The sequence below is a fragment of the Tachyglossus aculeatus genome, chromosome 22, assembly GCF_015852505.1.
Source record: "Tachyglossus aculeatus isolate mTacAcu1 chromosome 22, mTacAcu1.pri, whole genome shotgun sequence".
Classification (NCBI taxonomy): domain Eukaryota; kingdom Metazoa; phylum Chordata; class Mammalia; order Monotremata; family Tachyglossidae; genus Tachyglossus; species Tachyglossus aculeatus.
This window is the reverse complement of record NC_052087.1, coordinates 32,019,962-32,045,285: the sequence shown is the minus strand read 5'-3', so window position 1 is coordinate 32,045,285 and position 25,324 is coordinate 32,019,962. Positions and strand designations below refer to the sequence as shown.

At 43.0% G+C, this 25,324-nt stretch overlaps 2 protein-coding genes and 1 pseudogene across 2 annotated transcripts; 2 read left to right on the top strand and 1 right to left on the bottom strand.

Annotated features, from left to right (window-relative positions):
- Nucleotides 1–6,754: 6,754 nt before the first annotated feature.
- On the top strand, nucleotides 6,755–7,717 carry LOC119943770 (olfactory receptor 1052-like). The gene has a single exon (XM_038764930.1). The coding sequence runs from the start codon at nucleotides 6,779–6,781 to the stop codon at nucleotides 7,715–7,717; it is 939 nt and encodes a 312-aa protein (XP_038620858.1). The 5' UTR covers nucleotides 6,755–6,778.
- Nucleotides 7,718–12,428: 4,711 nt separating this feature from the next.
- On the bottom strand, nucleotides 12,429–13,379 carry LOC119943941 (olfactory receptor 1052-like). Its single transcript, XM_038765156.1, has one exon. It carries the CDS (start codon nucleotides 13,377–13,379, stop codon nucleotides 12,429–12,431), a length of 951 nt encoding a protein of 316 aa, XP_038621084.1.
- A 6,512-nt stretch (nucleotides 13,380–19,891) lies between these two features.
- LOC119944054 lies at nucleotides 19,892–21,430 on the top strand (annotated as a pseudogene).
- Nucleotides 21,431–25,324: the final 3,894 nt, after the last annotated feature.

Genomic DNA, 25,324 nt, shown 5'->3' with positions numbered 1-25,324 from the left:
GTCCAGACGGGATAGGATGAGAGCTTGAATGAGCAGGGTAGCGGTTGGGATGGAGAGGAAAGGGTGGATCTTGGCAATGTTGCAGAGCTGAGACCGGCAGGTTTTGGTGATGGCTTGGATGTGAGGGGTGGATGAGAGAGCGGAGTCGAGGATGACACCAAGGTTGCGGGCTTGTGAGACGGGAAGGATGGTAGTGCCGTCAACAGAGATGGGAAAGTCAGGGAGAGGGCAAGGTTTGGGAGGGAAGACAAAGAGTTCAGTCTTCGACATGTTGAGCTTTAGGTGGCGGGCAGACATCCAAATGGAGTTGTCCTGAAGGCAGGAGGAGATGCGAGCCTGGAGAGAGGGGGAGAGAGCAGGGGCAGAGATGTAGATCTGGGTGTCATCAGCGTAGAGATGATAGTTGAAGCCGTGGGAGCGAATGAGGTCACCAAGGGAGTGCGTGTAGATCGAGAACAGAAGGGGACCAAGCACTGAACCTTGGGGAACCCCCACAGTAAGAGGATGGGAGGGGGAGGAGGAGCCTGCAAAAGAGCCTGAGAAAGAACGACCGGAGAGATAAGAGGAGAACCAGGAGAGGACGGAGTCTGTGAAGCCAAGGTCAGATAGCGTGTTGAGAAGAAGGGGGTGGTCCACAGTGTCAAAGGCAGCTGAGAGGTCGAGGAGGATTAGGACAGAGTAGGAGCCGTTGGATTTGGCAAGCAGGTGGTCATTGGTGACCTTTGAGAGGGCAGTTTCTGTGGAATGTAGGGGATGGAAGCCAGACTGGAGGGGGTCGAGGAGAGAGTTGTTGTTGAGGAATTCTAGGCAGAAAGTGTAGACAACTCGTTCAAGGAGTTTGGAAAGGAATGGTAGGAGGGATATGGGACGATAACTAGAAGGTGAGGTGGGGTCAAGCGAGGGTTTTTTTAGGATGGGAGAGACATGGGCATGTTTGAAGGCAGAGGGGAAGGAACCAGTGGAGAGTGAGCGGTTGAAGATGGAAGTTAAGGAGGGGAGAAGGGATGGAGCAAGAGATTTCATGAGATGAGAGGGAATGGGGTCAGAAGCACAGGTGGCCAGAGTAGCACTTGAGAGGAGGGAGGAGAGCTCCTCTGAGGACACTGCTGGGAAGGATGGGAGAGTAGCAGAGAGTGTTGAGAGCCGGGGGGATGGAGAAAGGGCGAAAGAGACTTTGTGGAGGTCAGACCTGATGGATTTAATTTTGTTAATGAAGTAGGAGGCCAGATCGTTGCGGGTGAGGGAAGGAGGAGGGGGAGGAACCGGGGGCCTGAGAAGGGAGTTGAGTGTACGGAAGAGCTGGCGGGGGTGATCAGACTTGATTATAGTGCTAGTAATTTGGCACTATTCACACTCAAACATTGGTATTTCTGAAGCCCATCTTGTCCTTTTGAGTAAATGCAGTGTGGCCTACTGGAAAGAGCACAGACCTGGGAGTGAGAGGGCATGGGTTCTAATATCAGCTCTGCCTCTTATCTGCTGTGACCTTGGGCAAAGCACTAAATTTCTCTGGGCCTCAGTTCCCTCATCTGCAAAACTGGGAATTCACTACCTGTTCTCCTTCCTATTTAGACTTCCTGCTAGCTTGCTGTGGGCAGGGAACATGTATACCTACTCTGATGTATTGTACACTCAGTGGAAAGAGCACAGCTTTGGAGTCAGAGATCATGGGTTCAAATCCCGGCTCCACCAATTGTCAGTTCTGTGACTTTGGGCAAGTCACTTAACTTCTCTGTGCCTCAGTTACCTCATCTGTAAAATGGGGATTAAGACTGTGAACCCCCTGTGGGACAAACTGATCACCTTGTAACCTCCCCAGCACTTAGAACAGTGCTTTGCACATAGTAAGTGCTTAATAAATGCCATTATTATTATTATTACACTCAGTACAGTGCTCTGTACACAGTCATTGTTCAATATATACCACTGATTGATTAGACTGTGAGCCCCATGTGTGACCTGATTATCATGTGCAGCGTGGCTCAGTGGAAAGAGCATGGGCATGGGAGTCAGAGGTCATGGGTTCTAATCCCGGCTCCGCCACTTGTCAGCTGTGTGACTTTGGGCAGGTCACTTCACTTCTCTGGGCCTCAGTTACCTCATCTGTAAAATGGGGATTAAGAATGTGAGCCCCACGTGGGACAACTTGATCACCTTGTATCCCCCCAGTGCTTAGAACAGTGCTTGGCACATAGTAAGCACTTAACAAATGTCATTATTATTATTATTATTATTATTATCATTATGTGTTTACCCCAGCATTTAGTACAGTGCTTGATGCGTAGTAAGAACTTAAACCAATGCCACAGCTATTATAAATGCAGTTTTCAGCCGGGGTCGAATTTGCACCCAAGGATATTTTACAAACAGAGAAGATCTGGAGCATTGTTTCTGTTCATCCTCAGGCTAGCTCAGGGTGATCTTAAATTGAAGCCTTATTTACTTCATAAAAATCCTTTTTTTCCCCCCCTCAAATTTGATCACCCGATTTTGTTCTTTGGGATGAATAAGTACTTTCCTGCAGCTAAACCCTTCATTGAATACATTGGCTTAATGGAAGCAGTCAACTTCTGTATGTGCCCCCTAAATGGTGAGCCTGGTTTAAATGGAGAATCATTTCCCAGAAATTTATGGTTTCTGAGATCACTTGCTCCCAGCTCCCAGGATCACCTAGAGAAATAGATATAGGGAATAAAAGCGGGAGGAAATGTTCTTTGGGATTACCCAGTGCTCAGGGGTCTTGCTGTGGTTAGTCCTTGTGCAGATGGACATTTGGTTGATTCAATCATATTTATTGAGCGCTTACTGTGTGCAGAGCACTGTACTAAGTGCTTGGGAAATACAAGTTGGCAACATATTGCATATTGGCAACCAACATATTTGGTTGATAGAAACACCCAGAATATGGTGGGAAATACATCCCTGTCTCCCCCTTCCCACTACCTCCCTTCATATAATACATTATGGAATGGGATTCCCTGCTTCCTTGGATTTATTTCTGCACAATTTCCCCCTCTTTGAGGTGGGGAACTAGCTATAGACTGTAAGCTCCTTCTGGCAGGATTGTGCCTACCAAATACATTATACTCTACTTTCCCAAGTGCTTGTTACAGTGCTTTGCCCACAGCAAGCACTTGATAAATATCACTGATTGATTAATTTGGGGGCTAGGACTGGGTTCTCTCTGTACTTATAACACTTTTATTGTGGTAAATTTGGTTTCACTCATTTTTATGTTATCCCTTTGGATTGTTAATTTGTTACCCCCTGATTGTCAACATTTAGAAACTTTCTACTCTCACCAATCTCAGAAAAGCATGAAAAATCACATTCATGCTTCTTATTTATTTTGTAACTACATTTACCCCAACTTTGAAATTTCACTGGAAAAAGTTACTGGTCAAAATAGAAAACTGCAAGATCAAGGAAGAAGTCTGATGCAAAATGATCTGAGGACAGGTTAAGAAAAGTGGTATAGCTGAGTGGTCCTCAGGGCTCTTTTTTTGTGGAGAACTGCCTCATGTATTGCCTCAGGAGAAGCAGTATTGCCCAGTGGATAGAGCAAAGGTCCTGGATTCTAATCCCGGCTCCACCGCTTGTCTGCTGTGTGACCTTAGCAAGTCACTAAACTTCTCTGCACTTCAGTTACATCATCTGTCAAATGGAGATTTAGACTGTGAGCCCCCCGTGGGACAGGGACTGTGTCCAATCTGATTTTCATGTCTCTACCCCAATGTTTAGTACTGTGCATAGCATATAGTAAATGCTTAACAAATACCATAGGAAAATAAGTACTTCTATTGTTGGGGTAAATTTAATGGTGTTAGTGATAAATGCACAGTAGCTGCTCAGTAGACAATTAAGTACAAAGGAGAAGGCATGGAAGAGCATACACTTAGTCTAGGAGATGATAAAGAGGAAGGAGGAATTGTGGTATTTGTTAAGCGCTTACTGTGTGCCAGGCACTGTACTAAGAGTTGGGGTGGATACAAGCAAATGGGATTGGACATAGTCCCTGTTCCATATAGGGCTCACAGTCTCACTATAATAACTATGGTATTTGTTAAGCACTTACTATGTGCTAAGCACTGTTCTAAGCATTGGGGTAGATACAAGATAATTAGGTTGTCCCACGTGGGGCTCACAGTCTTAATCCCCAGTTTACAGATGAGGTAGCTGAGACATAGGGAACTTAAGTGACTTGCCCAATGTCCCACAGCAGACAAGTAGCAGAGCTGGGATTAGAACCCAAGTCCTCTGACTCTGGCTCTTGCCACTATGCCATGCTGCTTCTCTAATTAATTAATCCATCAATCGATGATATTTATTGCTTATTTTGTATAGACCACCATACTAAGTTCTTGGGAGAGAGCTGTACAGTTAGTAGACATGATCCCCACCTCAAGGATAGCCTGGTACCCTCCCCAGTACTTGTACATATCTATTCTATTTATTTTATTTTGTTAGTATGTTTGGTTTTGTTCTCTCTCTCCCCCTTTTAGACTGTGAGCCCACTGTTGGGTAGGGACTGTCTCTATATGTTGCCAACTTGTACTTCCCAAGCGCTTAGTACAGTGCTCTGCACACAGTAAGCGCTCAATAAATACGATTGATGATGATGATGAAGGAGCTTGGAGTTTAAGAGGTACCCCGAAACCTGCTTCCTACAAACAGGTAGTAATGCTCTTTTCTCCTTTACTCCCTCTTCCAACTCCAGTCCGTCAATCGATCGAGGTCCAACCTCTTGGTCCAAGATTATCGAGGAATCTTTCAATCCATCAATCAATCAGTTGTATTTATTGAGCACTTTCTGTGTGAAGGGCACTGTACTAAGCACTGGGAGGGTGCAACACACTTTCCAAGCACTCAGTACAGTGCTCTGCACACAGTGAGCGCTCAATAAATACGATTGAATGAATGAATGAATGAACAAACAATGTAACAGATACTTTCTCTGCCCACAGTAAGCTTATAGTCTAGAGGGGAATCTTTCCACCATCCCCAGTCACACCAGATGTGGTTCAGACAATTAACAGTTGCTGGCTTGAAGCAAAGGGTTATAAAAGGAAGGATAAATCAACTTTAAAAGAAAGGCTAATGAAATAATGAAGCACGATAGCATGCGAAAGAAAGAATAGTTTGTGCAGTGCTATTCAGGGAGATTGTAAAGTTCTTCAGGTCAGGGATTGTGTCTCTCTTTTGTATTCTCCCAAGTGCTTATTTCAATGCTTCACACAGAATATGTGCTCAATAATTTGATCAAGTGATGACTGACAAGACAATTGTATTCAATGTCATGATTTGGCAAATAAGGCTGAAGAAAAATCCAAGCAACTTTTTGTCATCCCTAGAATTTGAGAGAAAGCTCTGGGAAGAGTGTGTTTGCAGGTTTCTGATATTTCTAATAATAATTATGGTATTTATTCAGCAGTTACTATTTGCCCAGCACTGTTCTAAGCGCTGTGGTAGACACAAGGTAATCAAGTTGTCCCACGTGGGGCTTACAGTCATAATCCCCATTTTACAGATCAGGTAACTGAGTCACAGAGAAGTTAAATGCCTTGTCCAAGGTCACACAACAAAGAAAGTGATGGAGCCAGGATTAGAACTCACGTCCTCCGACTCCCAAATACATGCCCTTGCTATTCATTCATTCATTGTCGTATTTATCAAGCGCTTACTGTGTGCAGAGCACTGGACTAAGTGCTTGGGAAGTACAAGTTGGCAACATATAAAGACGGTCCCTACCCAACAACGGGCTCATGGTCTAGAAGGGGGAGACAGACAACAAAACAAAACAGTAGACAGGTGTCAATACCATCAGAATAAATAGAATTATAGCTATATACACTTCATTAATAAAATACTGCCACTGCCACTACTGCAGCTTCTCTTTCTTGGCTTGACGAATATGACCACTCCCTGGCCCACGTCCTCCCCCTGGCCCGGAATGCCCTCCCTCCACATATCTGCCAAGCTAGCTCTCTTCCTCCCTTCAAAGCCCTACTGAGAGCTCACCTCCTCCAGAAAGCCTTCCCGGACTGAGCCCCCTTTTTCCTCTCCTCCTCCCCATCCTCCCCACCCTACCTCCTTCCCCTCCCCACAGCACCTCTATATATGTTTGTACAGATTTATTACTCTTTTACTTGTACATATTTACTATTCTATTGATTTTGTTAGATATGCATCTAGCTTTATTTCTATTTATTCTGATGACTTGACACCTGTCCACATGTTTTGTTTTGTTGTCTGTCTCCCTCTTCTAGACTGTGAGCCCGTTGTTGGGTAGGGACCATCTCTGTATGTTGCCAACTTGTACTTCCCAAGCACTTAGTACAGTGCTCTGCACACAGTAAGCGCTCAATAAATACGATTGAATGAATGAATATAGAACTGGTTAGAACACTGCCCAATTTTCTGCATCTAGGCATTATGGGTAAAGAACAGGTAAATAGATTTTCAGTGAAAAAATATAGCCTAAGCTGACTTGCTTGAATAGCGTGAAGTTTGATTTCACGTCTGAAATGCCAGTCCCATAGTACTTATGCACATATACTTTTTTATGTTAATGTCTGTCTCATTCTAGTAAAGCCTCTTGTGGGCAGGAAACATGTCTACCACCTCTATTATAGTCTCGTGAGCACTTAATACAGTGTTTTCCATACACAGTAAATTCATCGATTGATTGATTGATTGATTAGTTAAAAGCATTTTCTTCTTCCATAATTCCAATTTCTCTAATCTTCTTCTGGCAGAGACTGTAAAAAATATCAAATCCATGGCTCCAGAGAACATCACAAGAGTCACAGAGTTCATTCTTTTGGGGCTGACGGATCGTGCCGAGCTGAAGGTCATCTTTTTTCTGGTGTTCTTAGTAAACTATGCTCTTTCCCTGCTGGGAAACATCGGCATGATCGTGTTAATTCGAATGGATTCCAAACTGCACACGCCCATGTACTTCTTCCTCAGTTCTTTGTCATTTGTAGATGCCTGTTATTCATCAGTATTTGCTCCGCAGATGCTGGCCGACTTCTTTGTTGAAAGAGGAACGATCTCACTCCCCGCTTGCATTGTACAATATTTTGTATTTGTCTTGCTGCTCACCACCGAGGGTTGCCTGTTGGCCGTGATGGCCTACGATCGCTACGCAGCCGTCGTTAACCCACTGCTTTACACGGCCGTCATGACCAAAAGACTCTGCGTTGGCTTGGTGGTGGGCTCCTACATAGGGGGACTGATTAACTCCCTGACCCACACAATTGGGTTGGCGGGCTTAGCCTTCTGTGGGCCTAACGTCATTAGCCACTTCTTCTGCGATCTGCCGCCGCTGCTGAAGCTCGCGTGTTCAGACACCTCCAGAAACGAGCTGCTGCTTTTGATTTTCTCAGGAGTCATCGCCCTGCTCACCTTTCTGACCATCTTCCTCTCCTACGTCTTCATTGTCGCCGCCATCCTGAAGATCCGTTCCGCATCCGGGAGGCGCAGAGCCTTCTCCACCTGCGCCTCCCACCTGACCGCCGTGACGCTGTTTTACGGATCCATAAGCTTTAGTTACATCCAGCCCCATTCCCGGTATTCTCTGGAGCAAGAGAAAGTGGTTTCCGTGTTTTACACTCTGGTGATCCCCATGTTGAACCCCCTGATTTACAGTCTGAGAAACAAGGAGGTGAAAGATGCGGTGAAACGAGCGATGGGGTCGAGAAGGTGTTCCTGTTAATTGAATTACGATGGGGTTGAGAAGGTGTTCCTGTTAATTGAATTACGATGATGTCTTTGGCAAATACATATTTCAGATCTGTAAGAGAGGATTGTTTCAAGTTCAGGAAGTTCAGTTCTGCCCTATCTGCAGAGGAGGAGCTGAGACTGACCTGAGGAGAGAGGATACTCTTTCTCCACCCCCACAATGCTTCAATACTATTATTATCATTATTATTATTATTATTATTATTACCCCCTCCCCAACACCAGCCCATCCACCTCCTGGCAGTCCGAATAATATGAGCCAAAAAGCTGATTTTCCTTTATCTAAATGTGTTTGGGACAACCAGTAGCCTGGAGCCTACGAAGAAGCATAGTCCAACTAGTAGCTGTAGTCTGTACATTCCTTGAGGGCAGTGGCTATGACCACCTACTCTGTTGTAGAAGAAGCAGCGTGGCTCAGAGGAAAGAGCCCGGGCTTTGGAGTCAGAGGTCAGGGGTTCAAATCCTGGCTCCACCAGTTGTCAGCTGTGTGACTTTGGGCAAGTCACTTCACTTCTCTGGGCCTCAGTTCCCTCATCTGTAAAATGGGGATTAAGACTGTGAGCCTCCCATGGGACAACCTGATCACCTTGTAACCTCCCCAGAGCTTAGAACAGTGCTTTGCACATAGTAAGCACTTAATAAATGCCATCATCATTACTAGAGAAGCAGCATGGCACAGTGGAAAGAGCTCGGGCTTTGGAGTCAGAGGTCATGGGTTCAAATCCCGACTCCATCAATTGTCAGCTGTGTGACTTTGGGCAAGTCAATTCACTTCTCTGGACCTCAGTTACCACATCTGTAAAATGGGGATTAAGACTGTGAGCTCCCCCCATGGGACAACCTGATCACCTTTTAACCTTCCCAGCGCTTAGTACAGTGATTTGCACATAGTAAGTGCTTAGAAAATGCCATCATTATTATTATTATTATTGTACTCTCCCAAATGCTTAATAAATGCCATCAGTTGATTGATAGTAATAGTACCTACTGAGAGCTCCCTAGGTGCCAGGGGCAATATAAAATAATAATGATAGTAAAAACGATGGCATTTATTAAGCACTTACTACAAGCAAAGCACTGTTCTAAGCACTGAGGGGTTACGAGGTGATCAGGTTGTCCCACGTGGGGCTCACAGTCTTAATCCCCAGTTTACAGATGAGTGAACTGAGGCACAGAGAAGTGAAGTGACTTGCCCAAAGTCACACAGCTGACAAGTGGCAGAGCTGGGATTTGAACCCATGACCTCTGACTCCAAAGCCCGGGCTCTTTCCACTGAGCCACGCTGCTTCATGCTCTGTACACAGGGGTCAATCAATAAATACCATCAGTTGATTGACTGATAGCAGTAATAGTACTTATTGAGAGCTCCCTAGGTGCCAGGGGGCAATATAAAATATCCTTATACTCTATTTCCCCTATCTGCAATTTATTTTAATGTCTGTCTTCCCCTGTAGACTGGAAGCTGCTTTTGGGACGGGATCACATCTACAAAGTCTACTATATTGTACTTTCCTAGTGTTTAGTACAGTGCTCTTCACACAGTAAGCACTTAATAAATACCATGGATTGATGGCTATACAACAGAATCTTGAGGCACAATGAGTTTCCACTGTAAAAGGGGAGACAGACATAAAAATATTGACAAATAGAATAATCGGAAGAAATAATTGAATGAAAAGAAGCCATGTGGCCTAATGGAAAGAGCATTATCTTCTAGGTCTGGGGGTCAGAGGACCTGGATGTTAATCCTTACTCTGCCAATTTTCTACTGTGTGTCCTTGGACAAGTCACTTAACTTCTCTGTGCCTCAGTTCCCTTACCAGCAAAAGGGGGTTCAGTCCCTGTCTTCCCTTCAACTTAGAGAAGCAGCGTGGCTCAGTGGAAAGAGCACGGGCTTTGGAGTCAGAGGTCATGGGTTCAAATCCCGGCTCTGCCACTTGTCAGCTGTGTGACTTTGGGCAAGTCACTTCACTTCTCTGTGCCCCAGTTACCTCATCTGTAAAATGGGGATTAAGACTGTGAGCCCCACGTGGGTCAATCTGATCACCTTGTAACCTCCCCAGTGCTTAGAAAAGTGCTTTGCACATAGTAAGTGCTTACTAAATGACATCATTATTATTATTATTATTATTATTATTATTATTCAACTTAGATTGTGGAGCTTATCTAGTGTCTATCCCAATGTGCTTAGTACAGTGCCTGGTACATAGTAAGTGCTTAACAAATACATTTATCATTATTATTACCATTATTAACAGTAATAATGACAATAATAATTAATATTCATATGTAAATTCTGAGGATGGGCATAAATAAGTATGAAATGCTAGGAAAACCTAGGTGGCCTGCATGGGCATACTCAGCAACGTTCTTGCTCCCTTGGAAACAGAGCTGGGTGGCCCAGCCAGTCTGCCAGTGCCTTCCTACTGTGGTGAGACCCTAATAATATTTATTATTACCGTGGTATTACATTTCTCCGCCCTCAGTAAGTGCTGAATAAAAACTATTGATTTATTGACTGAATGAATGCTCATTTTGAGACATGCAATTAGATTGTTTTGTTAAATTCATGATTTGTGAGGCACTGGGAAAATAATTACTCTGAATTAGGGGTCTGATAGAGGAACTTGATAACAGTCATATTTAACACAATGAATTTTATTTTGGATTCAACCTCTTCCTTAAGGAACACGTTCCTCAATCTTTCTCTACAGAATATCATCAGTGTACCTTTGATTTACTGGTAGATGGACTGGTGTCATCGGTATTATTCACTGAGCACCTACTCTGTTTTCTAGGTGCTTGGGAACGTACAGAAATAAATGGGAAAGCTCTTGCCATGAGGAAATTTCAATCCATGAACCATTCTTCCTGTGAAAGACATGGTTCTTTATCCAATCCTCACTTAATCAATCAATGGTATTTATTGAGAACATACTGTATGCAAAAAAAAGCACCTGCACATGAGAATTGAAAGAAAACTGAACCCAAAACGCAGAAGCTCTTATGCTTCTCTGTAAGGGAACAAAGACAATAATCAATATTATTCCTTTTAGTAGTGGTAATAGCATTTATTGAGAGTCTACTGAGTGCTGAACGATTTTTTAAGTCCTTGGAAAGTACAAAATAGAGAAATGACATGTTTCTAGTCCACAAGAGGCTTACACTGTAAAGCAATAGATGATACTTAGAACAGTGAACATCCAGGTCTGAATCTGCTGATGAGGCCAAGGGGAGGGGAAATCCAGGATTCCCAAAGGTAACATATCCAGCTCCTCAAGCAGTTTCATCAAAATCACATAAACATCACTTTTCATATCAAGCACTTCTACTTCATAACAAACAGCCATCCAAGATCACAGAAGGCAAGGTCCTGGAATGCAGTTGGTGTTTCAGTATTGACGACCTATTTATTGAATTTCGACTTTTCTGGGTAGAATATGAAAGAAGAATGATTATCAGGGAGATACCTAAGTGGCTGTCTCTCTTGGGTGCCTAAATAGGGCAACTGTAAGAACAGATTAACTGTTTTAAACCATAGTGAAGCAGAACCTCAAAGGAGTCACTGTGATATTGGACTATAAGGAGATGCCAGTGGTAGCCAATCCAGGCTGGTGTGCGCATCCATACAAATTCCATCTTTGAACCCAAAGGACGACTAAATAACATTTAATCACATGGCATCAACAGCACATCTTTCTAATACATTGGGAGGTAGATGGGGTAGGGATTGTCTCTATCTGTTGCTGAATTGAACTTTCCAAGCTCTTAGTACAGTGCTCTGCACACAGTAAGTGCTTATATGATTGATTGAATGAATGAATGGAGAAGCAGCGTGGCTCAGTGGAAAGAGCACGGGTTTTGGAGTCAGAGGTCATGGGTTCAAATCCCGGCTCCACCACTTGTCAGCTGTGTGACTTTGGGCAAGACACTTAACATCTCTGTGCCTCAGTTACCTGTAAAATGGGGATTAAGACTGTGAGCCCCCTGTGGGACAACCTGCTCACGCTGTAACCTCACCAGTGCTTAGAACTGTGCTTTGCACATAGTAAGCACTTAATAAATGCTATTATTATTATTATCATTATTATTATGAATGAATAAAAATAGGTGCTATTAAGAGAGAGAAAAACTACTCTAGGTTCCCTCAACTTTTCACTTTTTAAGTGAACTTCTGAGTAGAACTATATTGCCAAGAACCAGCAGCATACCTCGCTATTGATAACTGGTTAATGAAACAGGTTTCATTAGGGACATTGAGAAATTTAAAATCACATTGGGTATGTCATATGCAGACTCAGGCAATAGTGATTTTTTTTTCCTCTTCCCTCAAGAATGGAGGCATAGTTCCTCAGAGAGAGAGAGAGGGAGAGAGAGAGAGAGAGAGAGCGCATAAGGGAGGTTTAGTGGGAGGAAGAAACTGATCATACAATTATAACTATCATGCATTTTGGAAGAGTAAGATATCATTCCCAAGACATTGATTTATCTCTGGTTTAAGAGAAAAAGTGTCAATATTTATGACACATTCTAAGCAGAGTGTGAGCCCACTGTTGGGTAGGGACCGTCTCTATATGTTGCCAACTTGTACTTCCCAAGCGCTTAGTACAGTGCTCTGCACACAGTAAGCGCTCAATAAATACAATTGAATGAATGAATGAATGAATTTACTCCGAGTACCACTTTTAATCATCAAAAAACAGAGAAAGCACCTTCATCTCCATTACTTTCCTAAAGGCACTTTTCACTTCTTTGTTTCTCAAGCTGTAGATCAGAGGATTCAGCAAGGGGATGAACACAGTATAAAACACGGAGACCAATCCGTTCTGATTCAGGGAAGAGTTTGAATGTGGCTGAAGATACATGATGATCAGGGTCCCATAGAAAATGAAAACAGCAGTTAGGTGGGAAGCACAAATGGAGAAGGCTTTCCGTTTCCCCTCTCTAGATTGGGTCCTTAGGATGGCAGCAAGAATGCAAATATAAGAGATCAGGATAGTCCAAAGTGTGCTCAAGCTATTAAAAGCAGCACAGATAAACATCAGTAGGAAATTGATGCTCGTATCTGAACAAGAGAGTTGTAACAGTAGTGGAATTTCACAGAAGAAATGATTGATCACATTGGATTGGCAGAATGACAATCTAAATGTAAGATAGGTATGAATAAGTGAATTTGCAAAGGCACCAAAGTAAGTAATTGATGCCAGGACAACACAGACCCTGGGGGATACAGTGACTCTATAGAGCAGTGGGTGGCAGATGGCCACGTATCGATCATATGCCATCACAGCCAGAAGGAATACCTCAGTGGTTGCAAATGCCCCAAAGAAATAAGCTTGGGACGCACACCCAATAAAAGAAATGGCTTTGGTTTCTGACAAGAAGGTCATTAGCATCCTGGGAGTGACGCATGATGAGTAACAGAAATCGACAAAAGATAAATTGCTGAGGAAAAAGTACATGGGGGTGTGAAGTTGGGGCTCAATCTTGATCAGCATCGTCATCCCAAGGTTACCTACCACGGTGACAATATAGGCCATGAGAAAAAACAGAAAGAGGGCCACCTGCAGATCCACTCGGTCAGTCAGACCCAAAAGGATAAACTCATTCCACATGGTGAGATTTCCTTCTGCCATCAATGCCATCTTCAGTAACTATGGGGTTGGAAGGAACAATGCAATATTAGTTGGGTACTTGCTAAGTGAGTGTGGGTGAGAACAGCAGAGTCTTGATACAACAGATTCTTAATTCAGTTGCTCTCCAAGGATTCACATCCTATGATGCATTTAAGCTCAAAACAAAAATTTAGAATGAGTGGATTTCTCTCCCCTTTTCATGCTTATTTTTAGGAAGTGCTCTTCTCCCACTGTTCTCCATGCCTAATTCCCAGCTGTGTACTCTTTACCAGAGCTTAGTACAGTGCTTTAAACACAGTAAGCACTTAATAAATACTATTTCTTCTCTCATTACTACTACATTGCTACTACCACTACTACTTCAACAACTAGTAGTACTATCCTCAAATGAGGCTTAATGTATGGGGGGAAAGAAATATTTAAGAAGTGTTATAATGTCTTCTAATTATTCTTTTGTATTCTCTCATCCTCCTTGATACAGTGTTCTGCCCATAGGAAGTTATCAGTAAATACTCCTACTTAATGAAGTAATAGGATTCACTTCTGAGATGCTGATGGCCTCGGTCAGGGAGCTGAATTTGGACACCATTTCCTTACTTTCTTATGGGCAAAAATCCTCGGCCTATGTCAAGGCCAGACTGAACTTGCTCTTCAAAATCTATAGGAAAATTGAGCCCCATCTTTAGCATTTAGCCCTAACCCTAAACATTGTTCAGTGCTCCAAAAACTAAGTAATCACTGTTTGAATAAGGACAGAATTATTTCCTGAATACAACCATGGTGAGGTGGGAAGAGTTCCACATGATCCCCTACTGGTCTAGAAAGAGGTAATGTGTCCCTCTAAGCCCACGATTGAGAAAATGTGGCCATTCGGGGACATTCTGTTCTAGGTTTTTTTTTTTCCTTGTCCTGAGGATAAAATAAAAGGTAATATCTATTATTAGCCATGCTGGTTGTTAAAACGGTGGAGGTGGAATTAATGGACTGAGGGGAAACAGGAAAAGGAACTGGGAACCTCCTCCCTTAGGAAACTACATTTTCCAGGAAGCAAAAGTCCTGTCATCCCAGAAATCCTGAGGTGGAGACCTTTAAATATTAAGACCTGGGGCCTGGCTGCTTCCACTGGGTCACAGTCTTGAGGAAGACTATGTGCTGGGAGTACACATCTTCAGAAACTTGTTGATCAGAATTCACTTGTTTGTTTGGCAAAAGAATTTATAAAATGAGAGGCACTTGAGTATTTGGACCATTGTACCTGGAATTTGGATTTGCTTTAGGTTCTCCCTCATTTTTCCCTTCTTTCACTTCAAAATCAATAATAATAATAATAGTAATAGCCATATTAGTAACAATAATACAGTGATAATAATGATGGTATTTGTTGAGCTCTGATTAGGTGCCAAGCACTGCACTAACTGTTGGGGTAGATACAAGGTATTTAGGTCAGACACAACCCCTGCCCAAATCAGGGTTACAGTTTAAGTATGAGGGAGAACAGGTATCGAATCACCATTTTACAGATGAGGAAACCGAATCACTTCCCTGGAGTGATTATTTATTCTGACTATTTTGGAAGTTAAACACATTTCTGATAGGATTCTATCCCAATTAATAAGATAAACCACCTAATCCTTTGACTTTTCCCTGTAGATAGTGACCCATGACATCCTTTGAATATCAATTTTAAAGTCTTGACAAGCCATACCTTTTCACATTCATGGATAAACTGAACTTCTTGGTCAGATGCCGATCCTGATACCAGTAAAACAAAGGATGATAATCCAAGAAAACCTTGATTGGAAACCTCTTTAATCGAACCGTGGCATCTCCTGATATTTTACACCCACCATAGCACATGATATATATGAATCTATATTTACATCAGTGAGTCTATATCTGTTTAAGCATATTCAGTGCCTTTTATTCACATTCAATTCCCTAGTTGGCCAGTCTTGTCACTTTCTGGGGATTTGTTCATTCATCTGAGGGAGGTATAAAGCTCCTATAGCAAGATCTGTTCACTGATTTCTCTAGAGAGGGGAAAAGCAATTTGGTAAAGTGGTAGGATTTTGGAAGAAGACTCAAATTCAAAAGGACAGGTGACCTATATTAGATTCAGGGGAGATCAATGAAGGAAACATTTCTGCTCAACTCTACCCTAAGGTGATAGCAATGTTCAAGCATGACCTCATCCTGAAAAAAACTACTCCCCACCCTTTACAATCTTTACATGTATATGAGGTAGAAGGGATCATTATTATTACTATTATTGTTATTATTTGCAACTAATCATAAAACTGTGATATAATTGTTAGGAATTTACTCTGTGCCAATACTGTGCTAAGTCCTGGGGTGGATGCATGATAGGATAATCAGAGCCTTTGGAGCCCTGCTACCAGTTTTGGGTTGCAGGTGGATTTTGGGACCTTTTTCCTGCTTTAGTGTGACTTCACTTCTCTGGGCCTCAGTGACCTCATCTGGAAAATGGGTATGAAGACTGTGAGCCCCCCATGGGACCACCTGATGGCCTTGTAACCTCCCCAGTGCTTCGAAAAGTGCTTTGCACATAGTAAGTGCTTAATAAATACCATCATTATTATTATTATTACTATTATTAATAATCCTGGCCCTGCCACTCACTTGCTATGTGACCCTGGGCAAGTCACTTTGCTTCTCTAGGCCTGTACAAAATGGGGACTAAATACCTGCTGTCCCTCCTACTTAGAATGAGTGCCCCGGGAGGAACAGGGAGTGTTGGCTCTAATTGTATCTACCTCAGTGCCCAGCACAGCGTTTGACACACAGTAAAAGCTTAACAAATGGCAGAGGACTCATGCTGAAGGGTTCCCACGAGGCTGGCTTAACCGTTCCTGGACTGGGCCACAAGACCCCAGTGAGCCCGGTCCTCGCCACTACTGATATCAAGTTGAGAAACATAATTGATAAGGGGGCCAGGCCGGGCTGGGCTATGAGAAGTAGCGTGGCCCAGTGGAAGGAGCCCGGGCTTTGGAGTCAGAGATCATGGGTTCAAATCCTGGCTCTGCCGATTGTCAGCTGCGTGCCTTTGGGCAAGTCACTTCACTTCTCTGGGCCTCAGGTACCTCATCTGTAAAATGGGGATTAAAACTGTGAGCCCCACATGGGAAAACCTGATCACCTTGTATCCTCCCCAGTGCTTGGAACAGTGCTTTGCACATAGTAAGTGCTTAACAAACAACATCATTATTATTATTATTGGTCTCTGGGCCTCAGTTACCTCATCTGTAAAATGGGGATTAAGACTGTGAGCCCCCTGTGGAAAACTTGATGACCTTGTAACCTCCCCAGTGCTTAGAACAGTGCTTTGAACATAGTAAGCGCTTAATAAATGCCATTATTATTATTATTATTATTTTCCATCATATTTCCCTTACCAGGAACACTACTGAATTTTGACAGAAAAGAAATCAAAGTCAGTAAAATCATCCTTTATTCCAAAAGATTTTTTTTTGTGTGTGTGTGTGTGTGTGTGTGTGTGTTTGGGAGTGTGTGTTTTTGCCCTTAGTAGAGTGCTTTGCAGATTAGTAAGCACTCATTAAATACCATGATTGATTGTGTTTCTATGCATATAAATAAATATACCAACCTGTCATGATTTAGGCTAGATGAGGTTTCTCTTTTTAATTGTTCTCCTTCCCCTGAAATTTCTACTATCCAATAAATACATAGCACCGACAGTCGAACTCCAATTAATCTGTCATCACCACCAGTAGAATGAATGGCAAGGTTTCAGGGACAACATGGCTTTCGTCTAAACGTAGACTTGGGTCTCTTCCCTTCGATTTCTATGCCAAGAAAATATGGAGCAATTTTCTTGAAAGCTGATGAAAGAATGAAAGCACCGCATCTGGAAGTGGCAGTGCATTTCTGACTTCTTATTCCCAGACCTAGCTCTAACTGTTCATAATCAGGAAAATGTTTAGTGTAAAATCAAAGCTTGACAAATTACAAGAGATTCACACCCCAATCATCCCTAAACCACATATAAATGTGGAGCCAAAATGATAATAATGGAATTTGCTAAACACTTACTATGTGCTAAGTGTTGGGGTAGTTAGGTTGTCCCACTTGGGGCTCACAGTCTTAATCCCCATCTTACAGATGAGGTAATTGAGGCATAGAGAAGTGAAGTGACTTGCCCAAACTCACCCAGCTGACAAGTGGAGGAGGCGGGATTAGAACCCACGACCTCTGGCTCCCAAGCCCGTTCTCTTTCCATTAGAGAAGCAGCGTGGCTCAGTGGAAAAGAGCACGGGCTTTGGAGTCAGAGGTCATGGGTTCAAATCCTGACAGCCAATTGTCAGCTGTGTGACTTGGGGCAAGTCACTTAATTTCTCTGGGCCTCAGTTCCCTCATCTGGAAAATGGGGATTAAGACTGTGAGCCCCCCATGGGACAACCTGATCACCTTGTATCCTCCCCAGTGTTTAGAACAGTGCTTTGCACATAGTAAGTGCTTAACAAATGTCATTATTATTATTATTATTAGTATTATTTTGTGGCAGAGCCAGGATTAGAACCCATGACCAATGACTCCCAAGCCCGGGCTCTTTCCACTGAACCACACTTTGTTAAGTGCTTACTATGTGCCAGGAAATATACTAAGAGCTGGGGTGGATACGAGTAAATTGACAGTCCCTGTCCCATGTGGGTCTCACAGCCTCAGTACTCATTTTACAGATGACGTAACAGGCATAGAGAAGTGAAGTGACTTGCCCAAGGTCACACAACAGACAAATGGCAGAGCCAGGATTAGAATCCATTCCCTTCTGACTCCCAGGCATGTGTCTATCCACTATGGCATGATACTCCCATAGGTACGAAAGTGCTGTGGGGCTGACAGAGGGGTGGATAATGTGTTCAAACACAAATGCAAGAGCTATATGGAAATGAGCGGAATAAATTGAAATGAGGGCCTAGTCGAGGAAAACCTCTTGGAAGAGATATGCTTTTAATAAGGCTTTGAGGGTGGCTTAACATTTAAAAAGTGTTCCAATTATGGAGTTGTACTCAAACCTGAGACTTGCCCTGGATTTTCTCCCTGTTCTCCTACCAGATTTCCCATTCTTATTATCTGTTTAATCTGTTTCCCCTCTCCATCCTTCCTGAAAAGAAAGACAAACAAGATTTTTTTTTAGCATGGCAAAAAATCCACAAATGTGCATTTAATTTTCACTGTGAGGAAAAGAGGATAATCTCCTTTCAGCAAGTTCCCTAATCAGATGAGGGGGTCAGGAAAAGTTCCTTTTTTTATTTTGGCATTTAGGGGGACTCCGTTTATCGTGGGGGGTGGCGGAAGAGAAGCAGAAACAGAAACCACACCTCGTCATTGGAGAAAACTACCTTTACCGGATTGAGATGAGCAATCTGGAAGCATCTCTGGAACTTTCTATTTTTTGAAGAATGTCCCTTCTTCATCTCTGGCACAGAACACTTCACTTGCTGGGGTGATAGTCATCTTCTCGGCTCCACTTCTTTATCCCTCCCATCTCCAAGAGGTCGAACATGCTGGCCATGGCTGGCTACTCTAGACCAATATCCGTGGTGGTGTGTGTTTCCATTTCCTCTATGAAGCTGTTGGTCTTGATCAGGGGACTCCAGGATCTGAGCATTCTGGGGCAAGCGCATTTGCCTATTAACATGAGTGGTATTTTTTTAACATCAATCAATCAATGGGACTTTGAGTGCTTACAGTGTGCAGAGCACAATACTGAGCACTTGGGAGGATACATTAGAGTTGGTATGTCTATAATAACAGTAATAATAATGATATCTGTTAAGCACTTATTGGGTACCAAGCACTATTTGAAGCGCTGGTAGATACAAGGTAATAAGGTTGTCCCACATGGGGCTCACAGTCTAAATCCCCATTTTACTGGATTAAGCAATATTTAGCTATTTGCTACCCACTTCACTACAGAGGCATTGTGTGACCCTAAAGGCCTGTATATACCTGGTGACTGGATTCTACTTAATGGGATTTTTGAATTCACTTACGCATATGAGTGGTTTACTGAGTTTGTCTTTCTGCGGACCTAATGTTATTAATCGTTACTTCTGTGACATCCCGTTATTGTTCAAACTCTCCAGTTCCGAAACGTGGAGTCCACAGTCTTAATCCGCATTTTACAGATGAGGTAACTGAGGCACAGAAAAGTTAAATGACTTGCCCAAGCTCACGCAGCAGACAAGTGGCAGAGCCAGGGTTGGAACCCACGTCCTCAGACTCCCAAGCTCGTGCTCTTTCCACTAGGCCATGCTCCGTATTTGTTACATGCTTACTATGTGTCAGGCACTCTTCTAAGCGCTTAGAACAGGGCTTGACACACAGTAAGCACTTAACAAATAACAAAATTATTATAATTATTATTACAACTTAGGTGAGATTTAAGATTTAATCTGTGGCCCCTTACCTGATGATTGATCTGATCTCTTTTCTTATTCTGGAAGGTATCGTTTGGTGAAGTCTCATAAATGGTTAAAGGGTTTGATACTGTGATAAGTCAATTCATTCTCTTGGGGCTGACAGATAACCCTGGCTTGAGAATGACCTTTTTTGTGCTGTTTCTTTTGATTTATTTGGTAACTGTGGTGAAAAATCTCTGGATGATCATTCCCAGCTTCATTCCCCCCAGTATTTTTCCTCGGTCACCTGGCTTTCTTGTATTTCTGCTCTTCATCAGTTTTCACTCTCAAGATGCTGGTGAACTTCACCTCAGAGAGGAGAGTCATATCGTACACAGGGTGTATCCTCCAATATTCCTGTTTCAACACGCTCGTAACCACAGAGTGTCTTCTGCTGGCTGTGATGGCTTATGACCAATATTTACCTATTTTGCTACCCACTTCACTACAGAGTCACTGTGACCCTAAAGGCCTGTATATATCTGGTGGCTGGATTCTACTTAATAGGCTTTTTGAATTCACTCACGCATATGACTGGTTTACTGAGTTTGTCTTTCTGCGGACCTAATGTCATTAATCGTTACTTCTGTGACATCCCATTATTGTTCAAACTCTCCTGTTCCGAAACCTACAGTAATAAGGTCTTGCTCTTGATTTTCTCTGGGGCCATTACAGTGATCACCTTTCAGATGGTAATCAGCTCCTATGTATGTATTCTCTCCACCATCCTAAGGATTCCAAAGGCAGGCACAAAGCCTTTTCCACCTGTGTGTCCCACCTGACAGTGGTCACCATTTTCTATGGAACAATGATATTTGCATATTTTCATCCACCTTTCACCTGTCCATTGGCTCAGGCCAAAATAGCGTCTGTGTTTTTTACTCTCTTGTTCCTGTCTTGTCTTTTGCCGTCGAATTGTTTCCCACCCATAGCGACACCACCGACACATCTCTCCCAGAATGCCCTGCTATCCATCTGCCATCCTTCTGGTAGTATATCCATAGAGTTTTCTTGGTAAAAATATGGAAGTGGCTTACCATTGCAGCCTTCTGCACAGTAATAATAATAATCATGGCTTTTATTAAGCATTTACTGTGTGCAAAGCACTGTTCTAAGTGCTGGGGAGGTTACAAGGTGATCAGGTTGTCCCACAGGGGGCTCACAATCTTAATCCCCATTTTACAGATGAGGTAACTGAGGCACAGAGAAGTTAAGTGACTTGTCCAATGTCACACAGCTGACAGTTGGCAGAGCTGGGTTTCAAACCCATGACCTTTGATTCCAAAGCCCGTGCTCTTTCCACTGAGCCATGCTGCTTCTCGCAACTCTCAACTCTCTCCCATGTCGCTGCTGTCCAGCATGGGTGAGTTGTGATTTGTAGCAGGTTGCCTTCCACTAGTTAGACACTGCCCAAGCTAGGAATGGAATGAGTATGCCTCTGCGTGACTCTCCCTCCAGTAGCTGAGACTGGTAGAGCGCTGGAAACACTCCAGATGTGACTCTGAGAGGGGGACTCTCTTGCTACCCGTCCTGAATACCTTGATTTACAGCCCAGGGAACAAGAAAGCCCAGGAGGTTTTGAGAAGGATGGTGCAGAGAAAAATATAATAATAATGACGGCATTTATTAAGTGCTTACTATGTGCAAAGCACTGTTCTAAGCACTGAGGAGGTTACAAGGTGATCAGGTTGTCCCACGGGGGGCTCACAGTCTTAATCCCCATTTTACAGATGAGGGAACTGAGGCACAGAGAAGTGAAGTGACTTGCCCAAATATATTTTCAATGAATGGGCAGATGCAAAGTTAGTGACTCTAGTGGAGGAGGGAACAAATTTTTCAGCTCTTGATGTCAAGTGCCAGGTGATATTAAGATATACAGGCTGTCAGACTTATATGGGTTAAAATGATCCTGGGGTAATTCTCTTTTAAGATTTGAGGATTTAGAGAAGCAGGTTGCCTAGTGGAAAGAGCATTGGCCTGGAAGTCTGAGAACCTGGATTCTAATCTCTGCTCCAGTATGTACCTGATTTGTGATCTTGGGTGAGTCACTTCAGTTCTCTGTGTCACAGTTCCCTCATCTGCAAAATCATCATCATCATCATCATCATCAATCGTATTTATTGAGCGCTTACTATGTTCAGAGCACTGTACTAAGCGCTTGGGAAGTACAAATTGGCAACATATAGAGACAGTCCCTACCCAACAGTGGGCTCACAGTCTAAAAGGGGGAGACAGAGAACAAAACCAAACATACTAACAAACTAAAATAAATAGAATAGATATGTACAAATAAAATAAATAAATAAATAGAGTAAAAAAATATGTACAAACATATATGCATATATACAGGTGCTGTGGGGAAGGGAAGGAGGTAAGATGGGGGGGATGGAAAGGGGGACGAGGGGGAGAGGAAGGAAGGGGCTCAGTCTGGGAAGGCCTCCTGGAGGAGGTGAGCTCTCAGCAGGGCCTTGAAGGGAGGAAGAGAGCTAGCTTGGCGGATGGGCAGAGTTGAACCAGGCATTTTGAACCTGCAAAATGCAGGTTCAGTACCTTTTAATAATAATAATGTTGGTATATGTTAAGCTTACTATGTGGCAAGCACTGTTCTAAGCACTGGGGTAGATACAGGGTAATCAGGTTGTCCCACGTGGGGCTCACAGGCTTCATCCCCATTTTACAGATGAGGGAACTGAGGCCCAGAGAAGTGAAGTGACTTGCCCAAGGTCACACAGCTGACAAGTGGTGGAGCCGGGATTAGAACCCATGACCTCTGGCTCCCCAGCCCTTGCTCTTTCTACTGAGCCATGCTGCTTCTCCTTCCTACTTAGACTTGGAGCCCCATGTGGGACCTAATTATCTTATATCTACCTCAGTGCTTAATACAGTCCTTGGCACATTTTTTATGGTATTTTTTAAGTGCTTATTATATGCCATGCACTGTACTAAGTGCTGCGGTAGATACAAATAAATCAAGTTGGTCATAGTCCATGTCTCACATGGGATTCACAATCTTAATCCTCATTTTGCAGATGAGGTAACTGAGACACAGAGAAGTGATGCCCAAGGTCATCCAGCAGACAGTGGCAGAACTGGGATTAGAACCCAGGTTATTCTGACTCTCAGGCGCATTCTCTATCCACTAGACCACACTGCTTCTCATAAGCACATAGTAAGTGCTTAATACCACAATTATTGTCATTGAAATGTAGTTATTCATTCATTCAGTCGTATCTATTGAGCGCTTACTGTGTGCAGAGCACTGTACTAAGTGCTTGGGAAGTACAAGTCGGCAACCTATAGAGACGGTCCCTACCCAACAACGGGTTCACAGTCTAGAAAGAGGAGACAGACGACAAAGCAAAATATGTGAATTACCTGAGCCAATGAAGTAACAGCAATAACAGCATGTCACTTGCAGCTCCCACGTTGTTGTGTGGCTTTGCCTTAGCTTTGTTAAGGAAAGAGCAAAAGGGATCAGTTCAGCTGTGCCATTTTTGCCTCACCTGGAGTTTAGTGCAACACAGAGAGCTAGTGCTTGGCTCAGTCTGCCAGAAATGGGTAGACTCCATAGTGGCACCTCCTTTTTAGTGACTGGTCTTCAAGTGAAGACTTGCTCCCATTCCTCCACTCCCTCTTTTCCAACTCTACTCTTGACATTCCATAATCTTGTTTCCATCCTCTTCATTCCACTGAGACTGTACTCTACAAGATCACTGATAATGCCAAAGCTATTGTAGACTAATCACCTAGCTGTTTTTGACACTGTAGACCACACCTTTCTTCTATATATATATATTATACAACCTTGGTTTTATTGATTCCAATCTCTCCTGGTTCTCCTTTGATCCCTCTGGTCATTCCTTCTCAGTATTTTTAGCTGGCTCTTCTTCCTCCCCAACCTCCTCATTATAGGTATCCCCTAAGGTTCTGGTTTGGGTTCCCTTCTCTTCTCACTTTACACTCACTTACTTGGGGATCTCACCCACTCCCATGGTTTCAGATACCACCTTCAAGCAGCTGGCTCCCAAATTCTTGTTAGTCCCTACCTCCGTGTCTACAATCTTACATTTCCTCCTGCCTCCAAGGCACCTCTAACCACATGGAGTCTCACTGGTACCTTAAACTCAATTTACCTTAAATTGAACTCATCTCTCCTCTCAAATTTTCTCTGCCACCTATATTTTCCATCATAATTTAAAACACTGCTATCCTCCCTGTTTCTGAAATTCACAGTCTTAGTAATTTCCTTGACTTCTCACTCTCAACTCTGCAGACCCTGTGAGTTTTTCATCCAAAACATTACTTGGGTTCACCCTTCCTCGCCATCCAACAGCCACACTGTGGCTTGATTACCACATCAGCCTCCTCACTGATCTCCCTGCCTTCATTCTCACCCCTCTCCAGTCCATACTTTCATTCAATCGTATTTCATTCAATCATATTTATTGAGTGCTTATTGTGTGCAGAGAACTGCACAAAGAGCTTGGAAAGTACAATTCAACAATAAAGATTGAGACAATCCCTGCCCACGCTGGGCTTACAGCCACACTTCGATCTGCTGTCTGGATCACTTATCTAAACATCCTTCTGCACATCTCTCTACTTCTCAAAAATCTTCAGTGCTTACCCAGTCCACTCCTCATAGAGCAGAACACCTGACCATTTGATTTAAAACACTTCACCAGCTTTCTCCTTAATTATCCACTCACTTTTTCAACTATACCTCAGCTTTCACTCTTTGTTTTATTTTTTAAAAAATTTTATTTGTTAATTGCTTACTATGGGCCGCACACTTTTCTAAGCACTGGGGTAGGTACAAGATAATCTGGTTGGGCACTGTTTCTTTTATTATATTGTTATTGTGATTGTTATTATTATTATTTTAAGTTTATTTTCTCACTATTTCTCCTTATTAACTCTCAAACCTCTAACATATCCTTCATTCTGTGAGGAACTCCCTCTTCTTACAAATATATCAGACCTCGGCTCTGCCTTTCCAAAGCCCTTTTGAACTACCTCCTCCTCCAGGAGGACTTTTCCAATTAATTTCTCTTCTCACCATGTCATTTCCTCCCGAATGCTATTTCAGCACTACTGCGTCATCTAAGCATTTGGGGAACTCACATTCCCAGCTGCATTTGTGTGGAAAGAGCTCAGGTTTGGGAGACAGAGGTCATGGATCCTAATCCCGACTCTGCCACTTATCAACTACGTGACTTTGGACAAGTCACTTAACTTCTCTGTGCCTCAGTTCCCTCATCTGTAAAATGGGGATTAAGTCTGTAAGCTCTATGTGGGACAACCTGATTACCTTGTATCCCCCACCCCAAGTGCTTAGAACAGTGCTTGGTGCATAGTAAGCACTTAACAAATACCATCATTATTATTTGTGTACACATCTTTGAACTCCAGTTCTGCCGGGTAATTTACTTTAGAGTCTGTCCCCCTTACTAGACTTTGAGATTGTTGAAGGCAGGGATTATGATTTCTCTATGAAACCCT

Bases quoted from the DNA above. Each gene is read 5' to 3' on its own strand.
- LOC119943770 (XM_038764930.1), top strand. From the start codon at position 6,779: ATGGCTCCAGAGAACATCACAAGAGTCACAGAGTTCATTCTTTTGGGG.
- LOC119943941 (XM_038765156.1), bottom strand. From the start codon at position 13,379: ATGGCAGAAGGAAATCTCACCATGTGGAATGAGTTTATCCTTTTGGGT.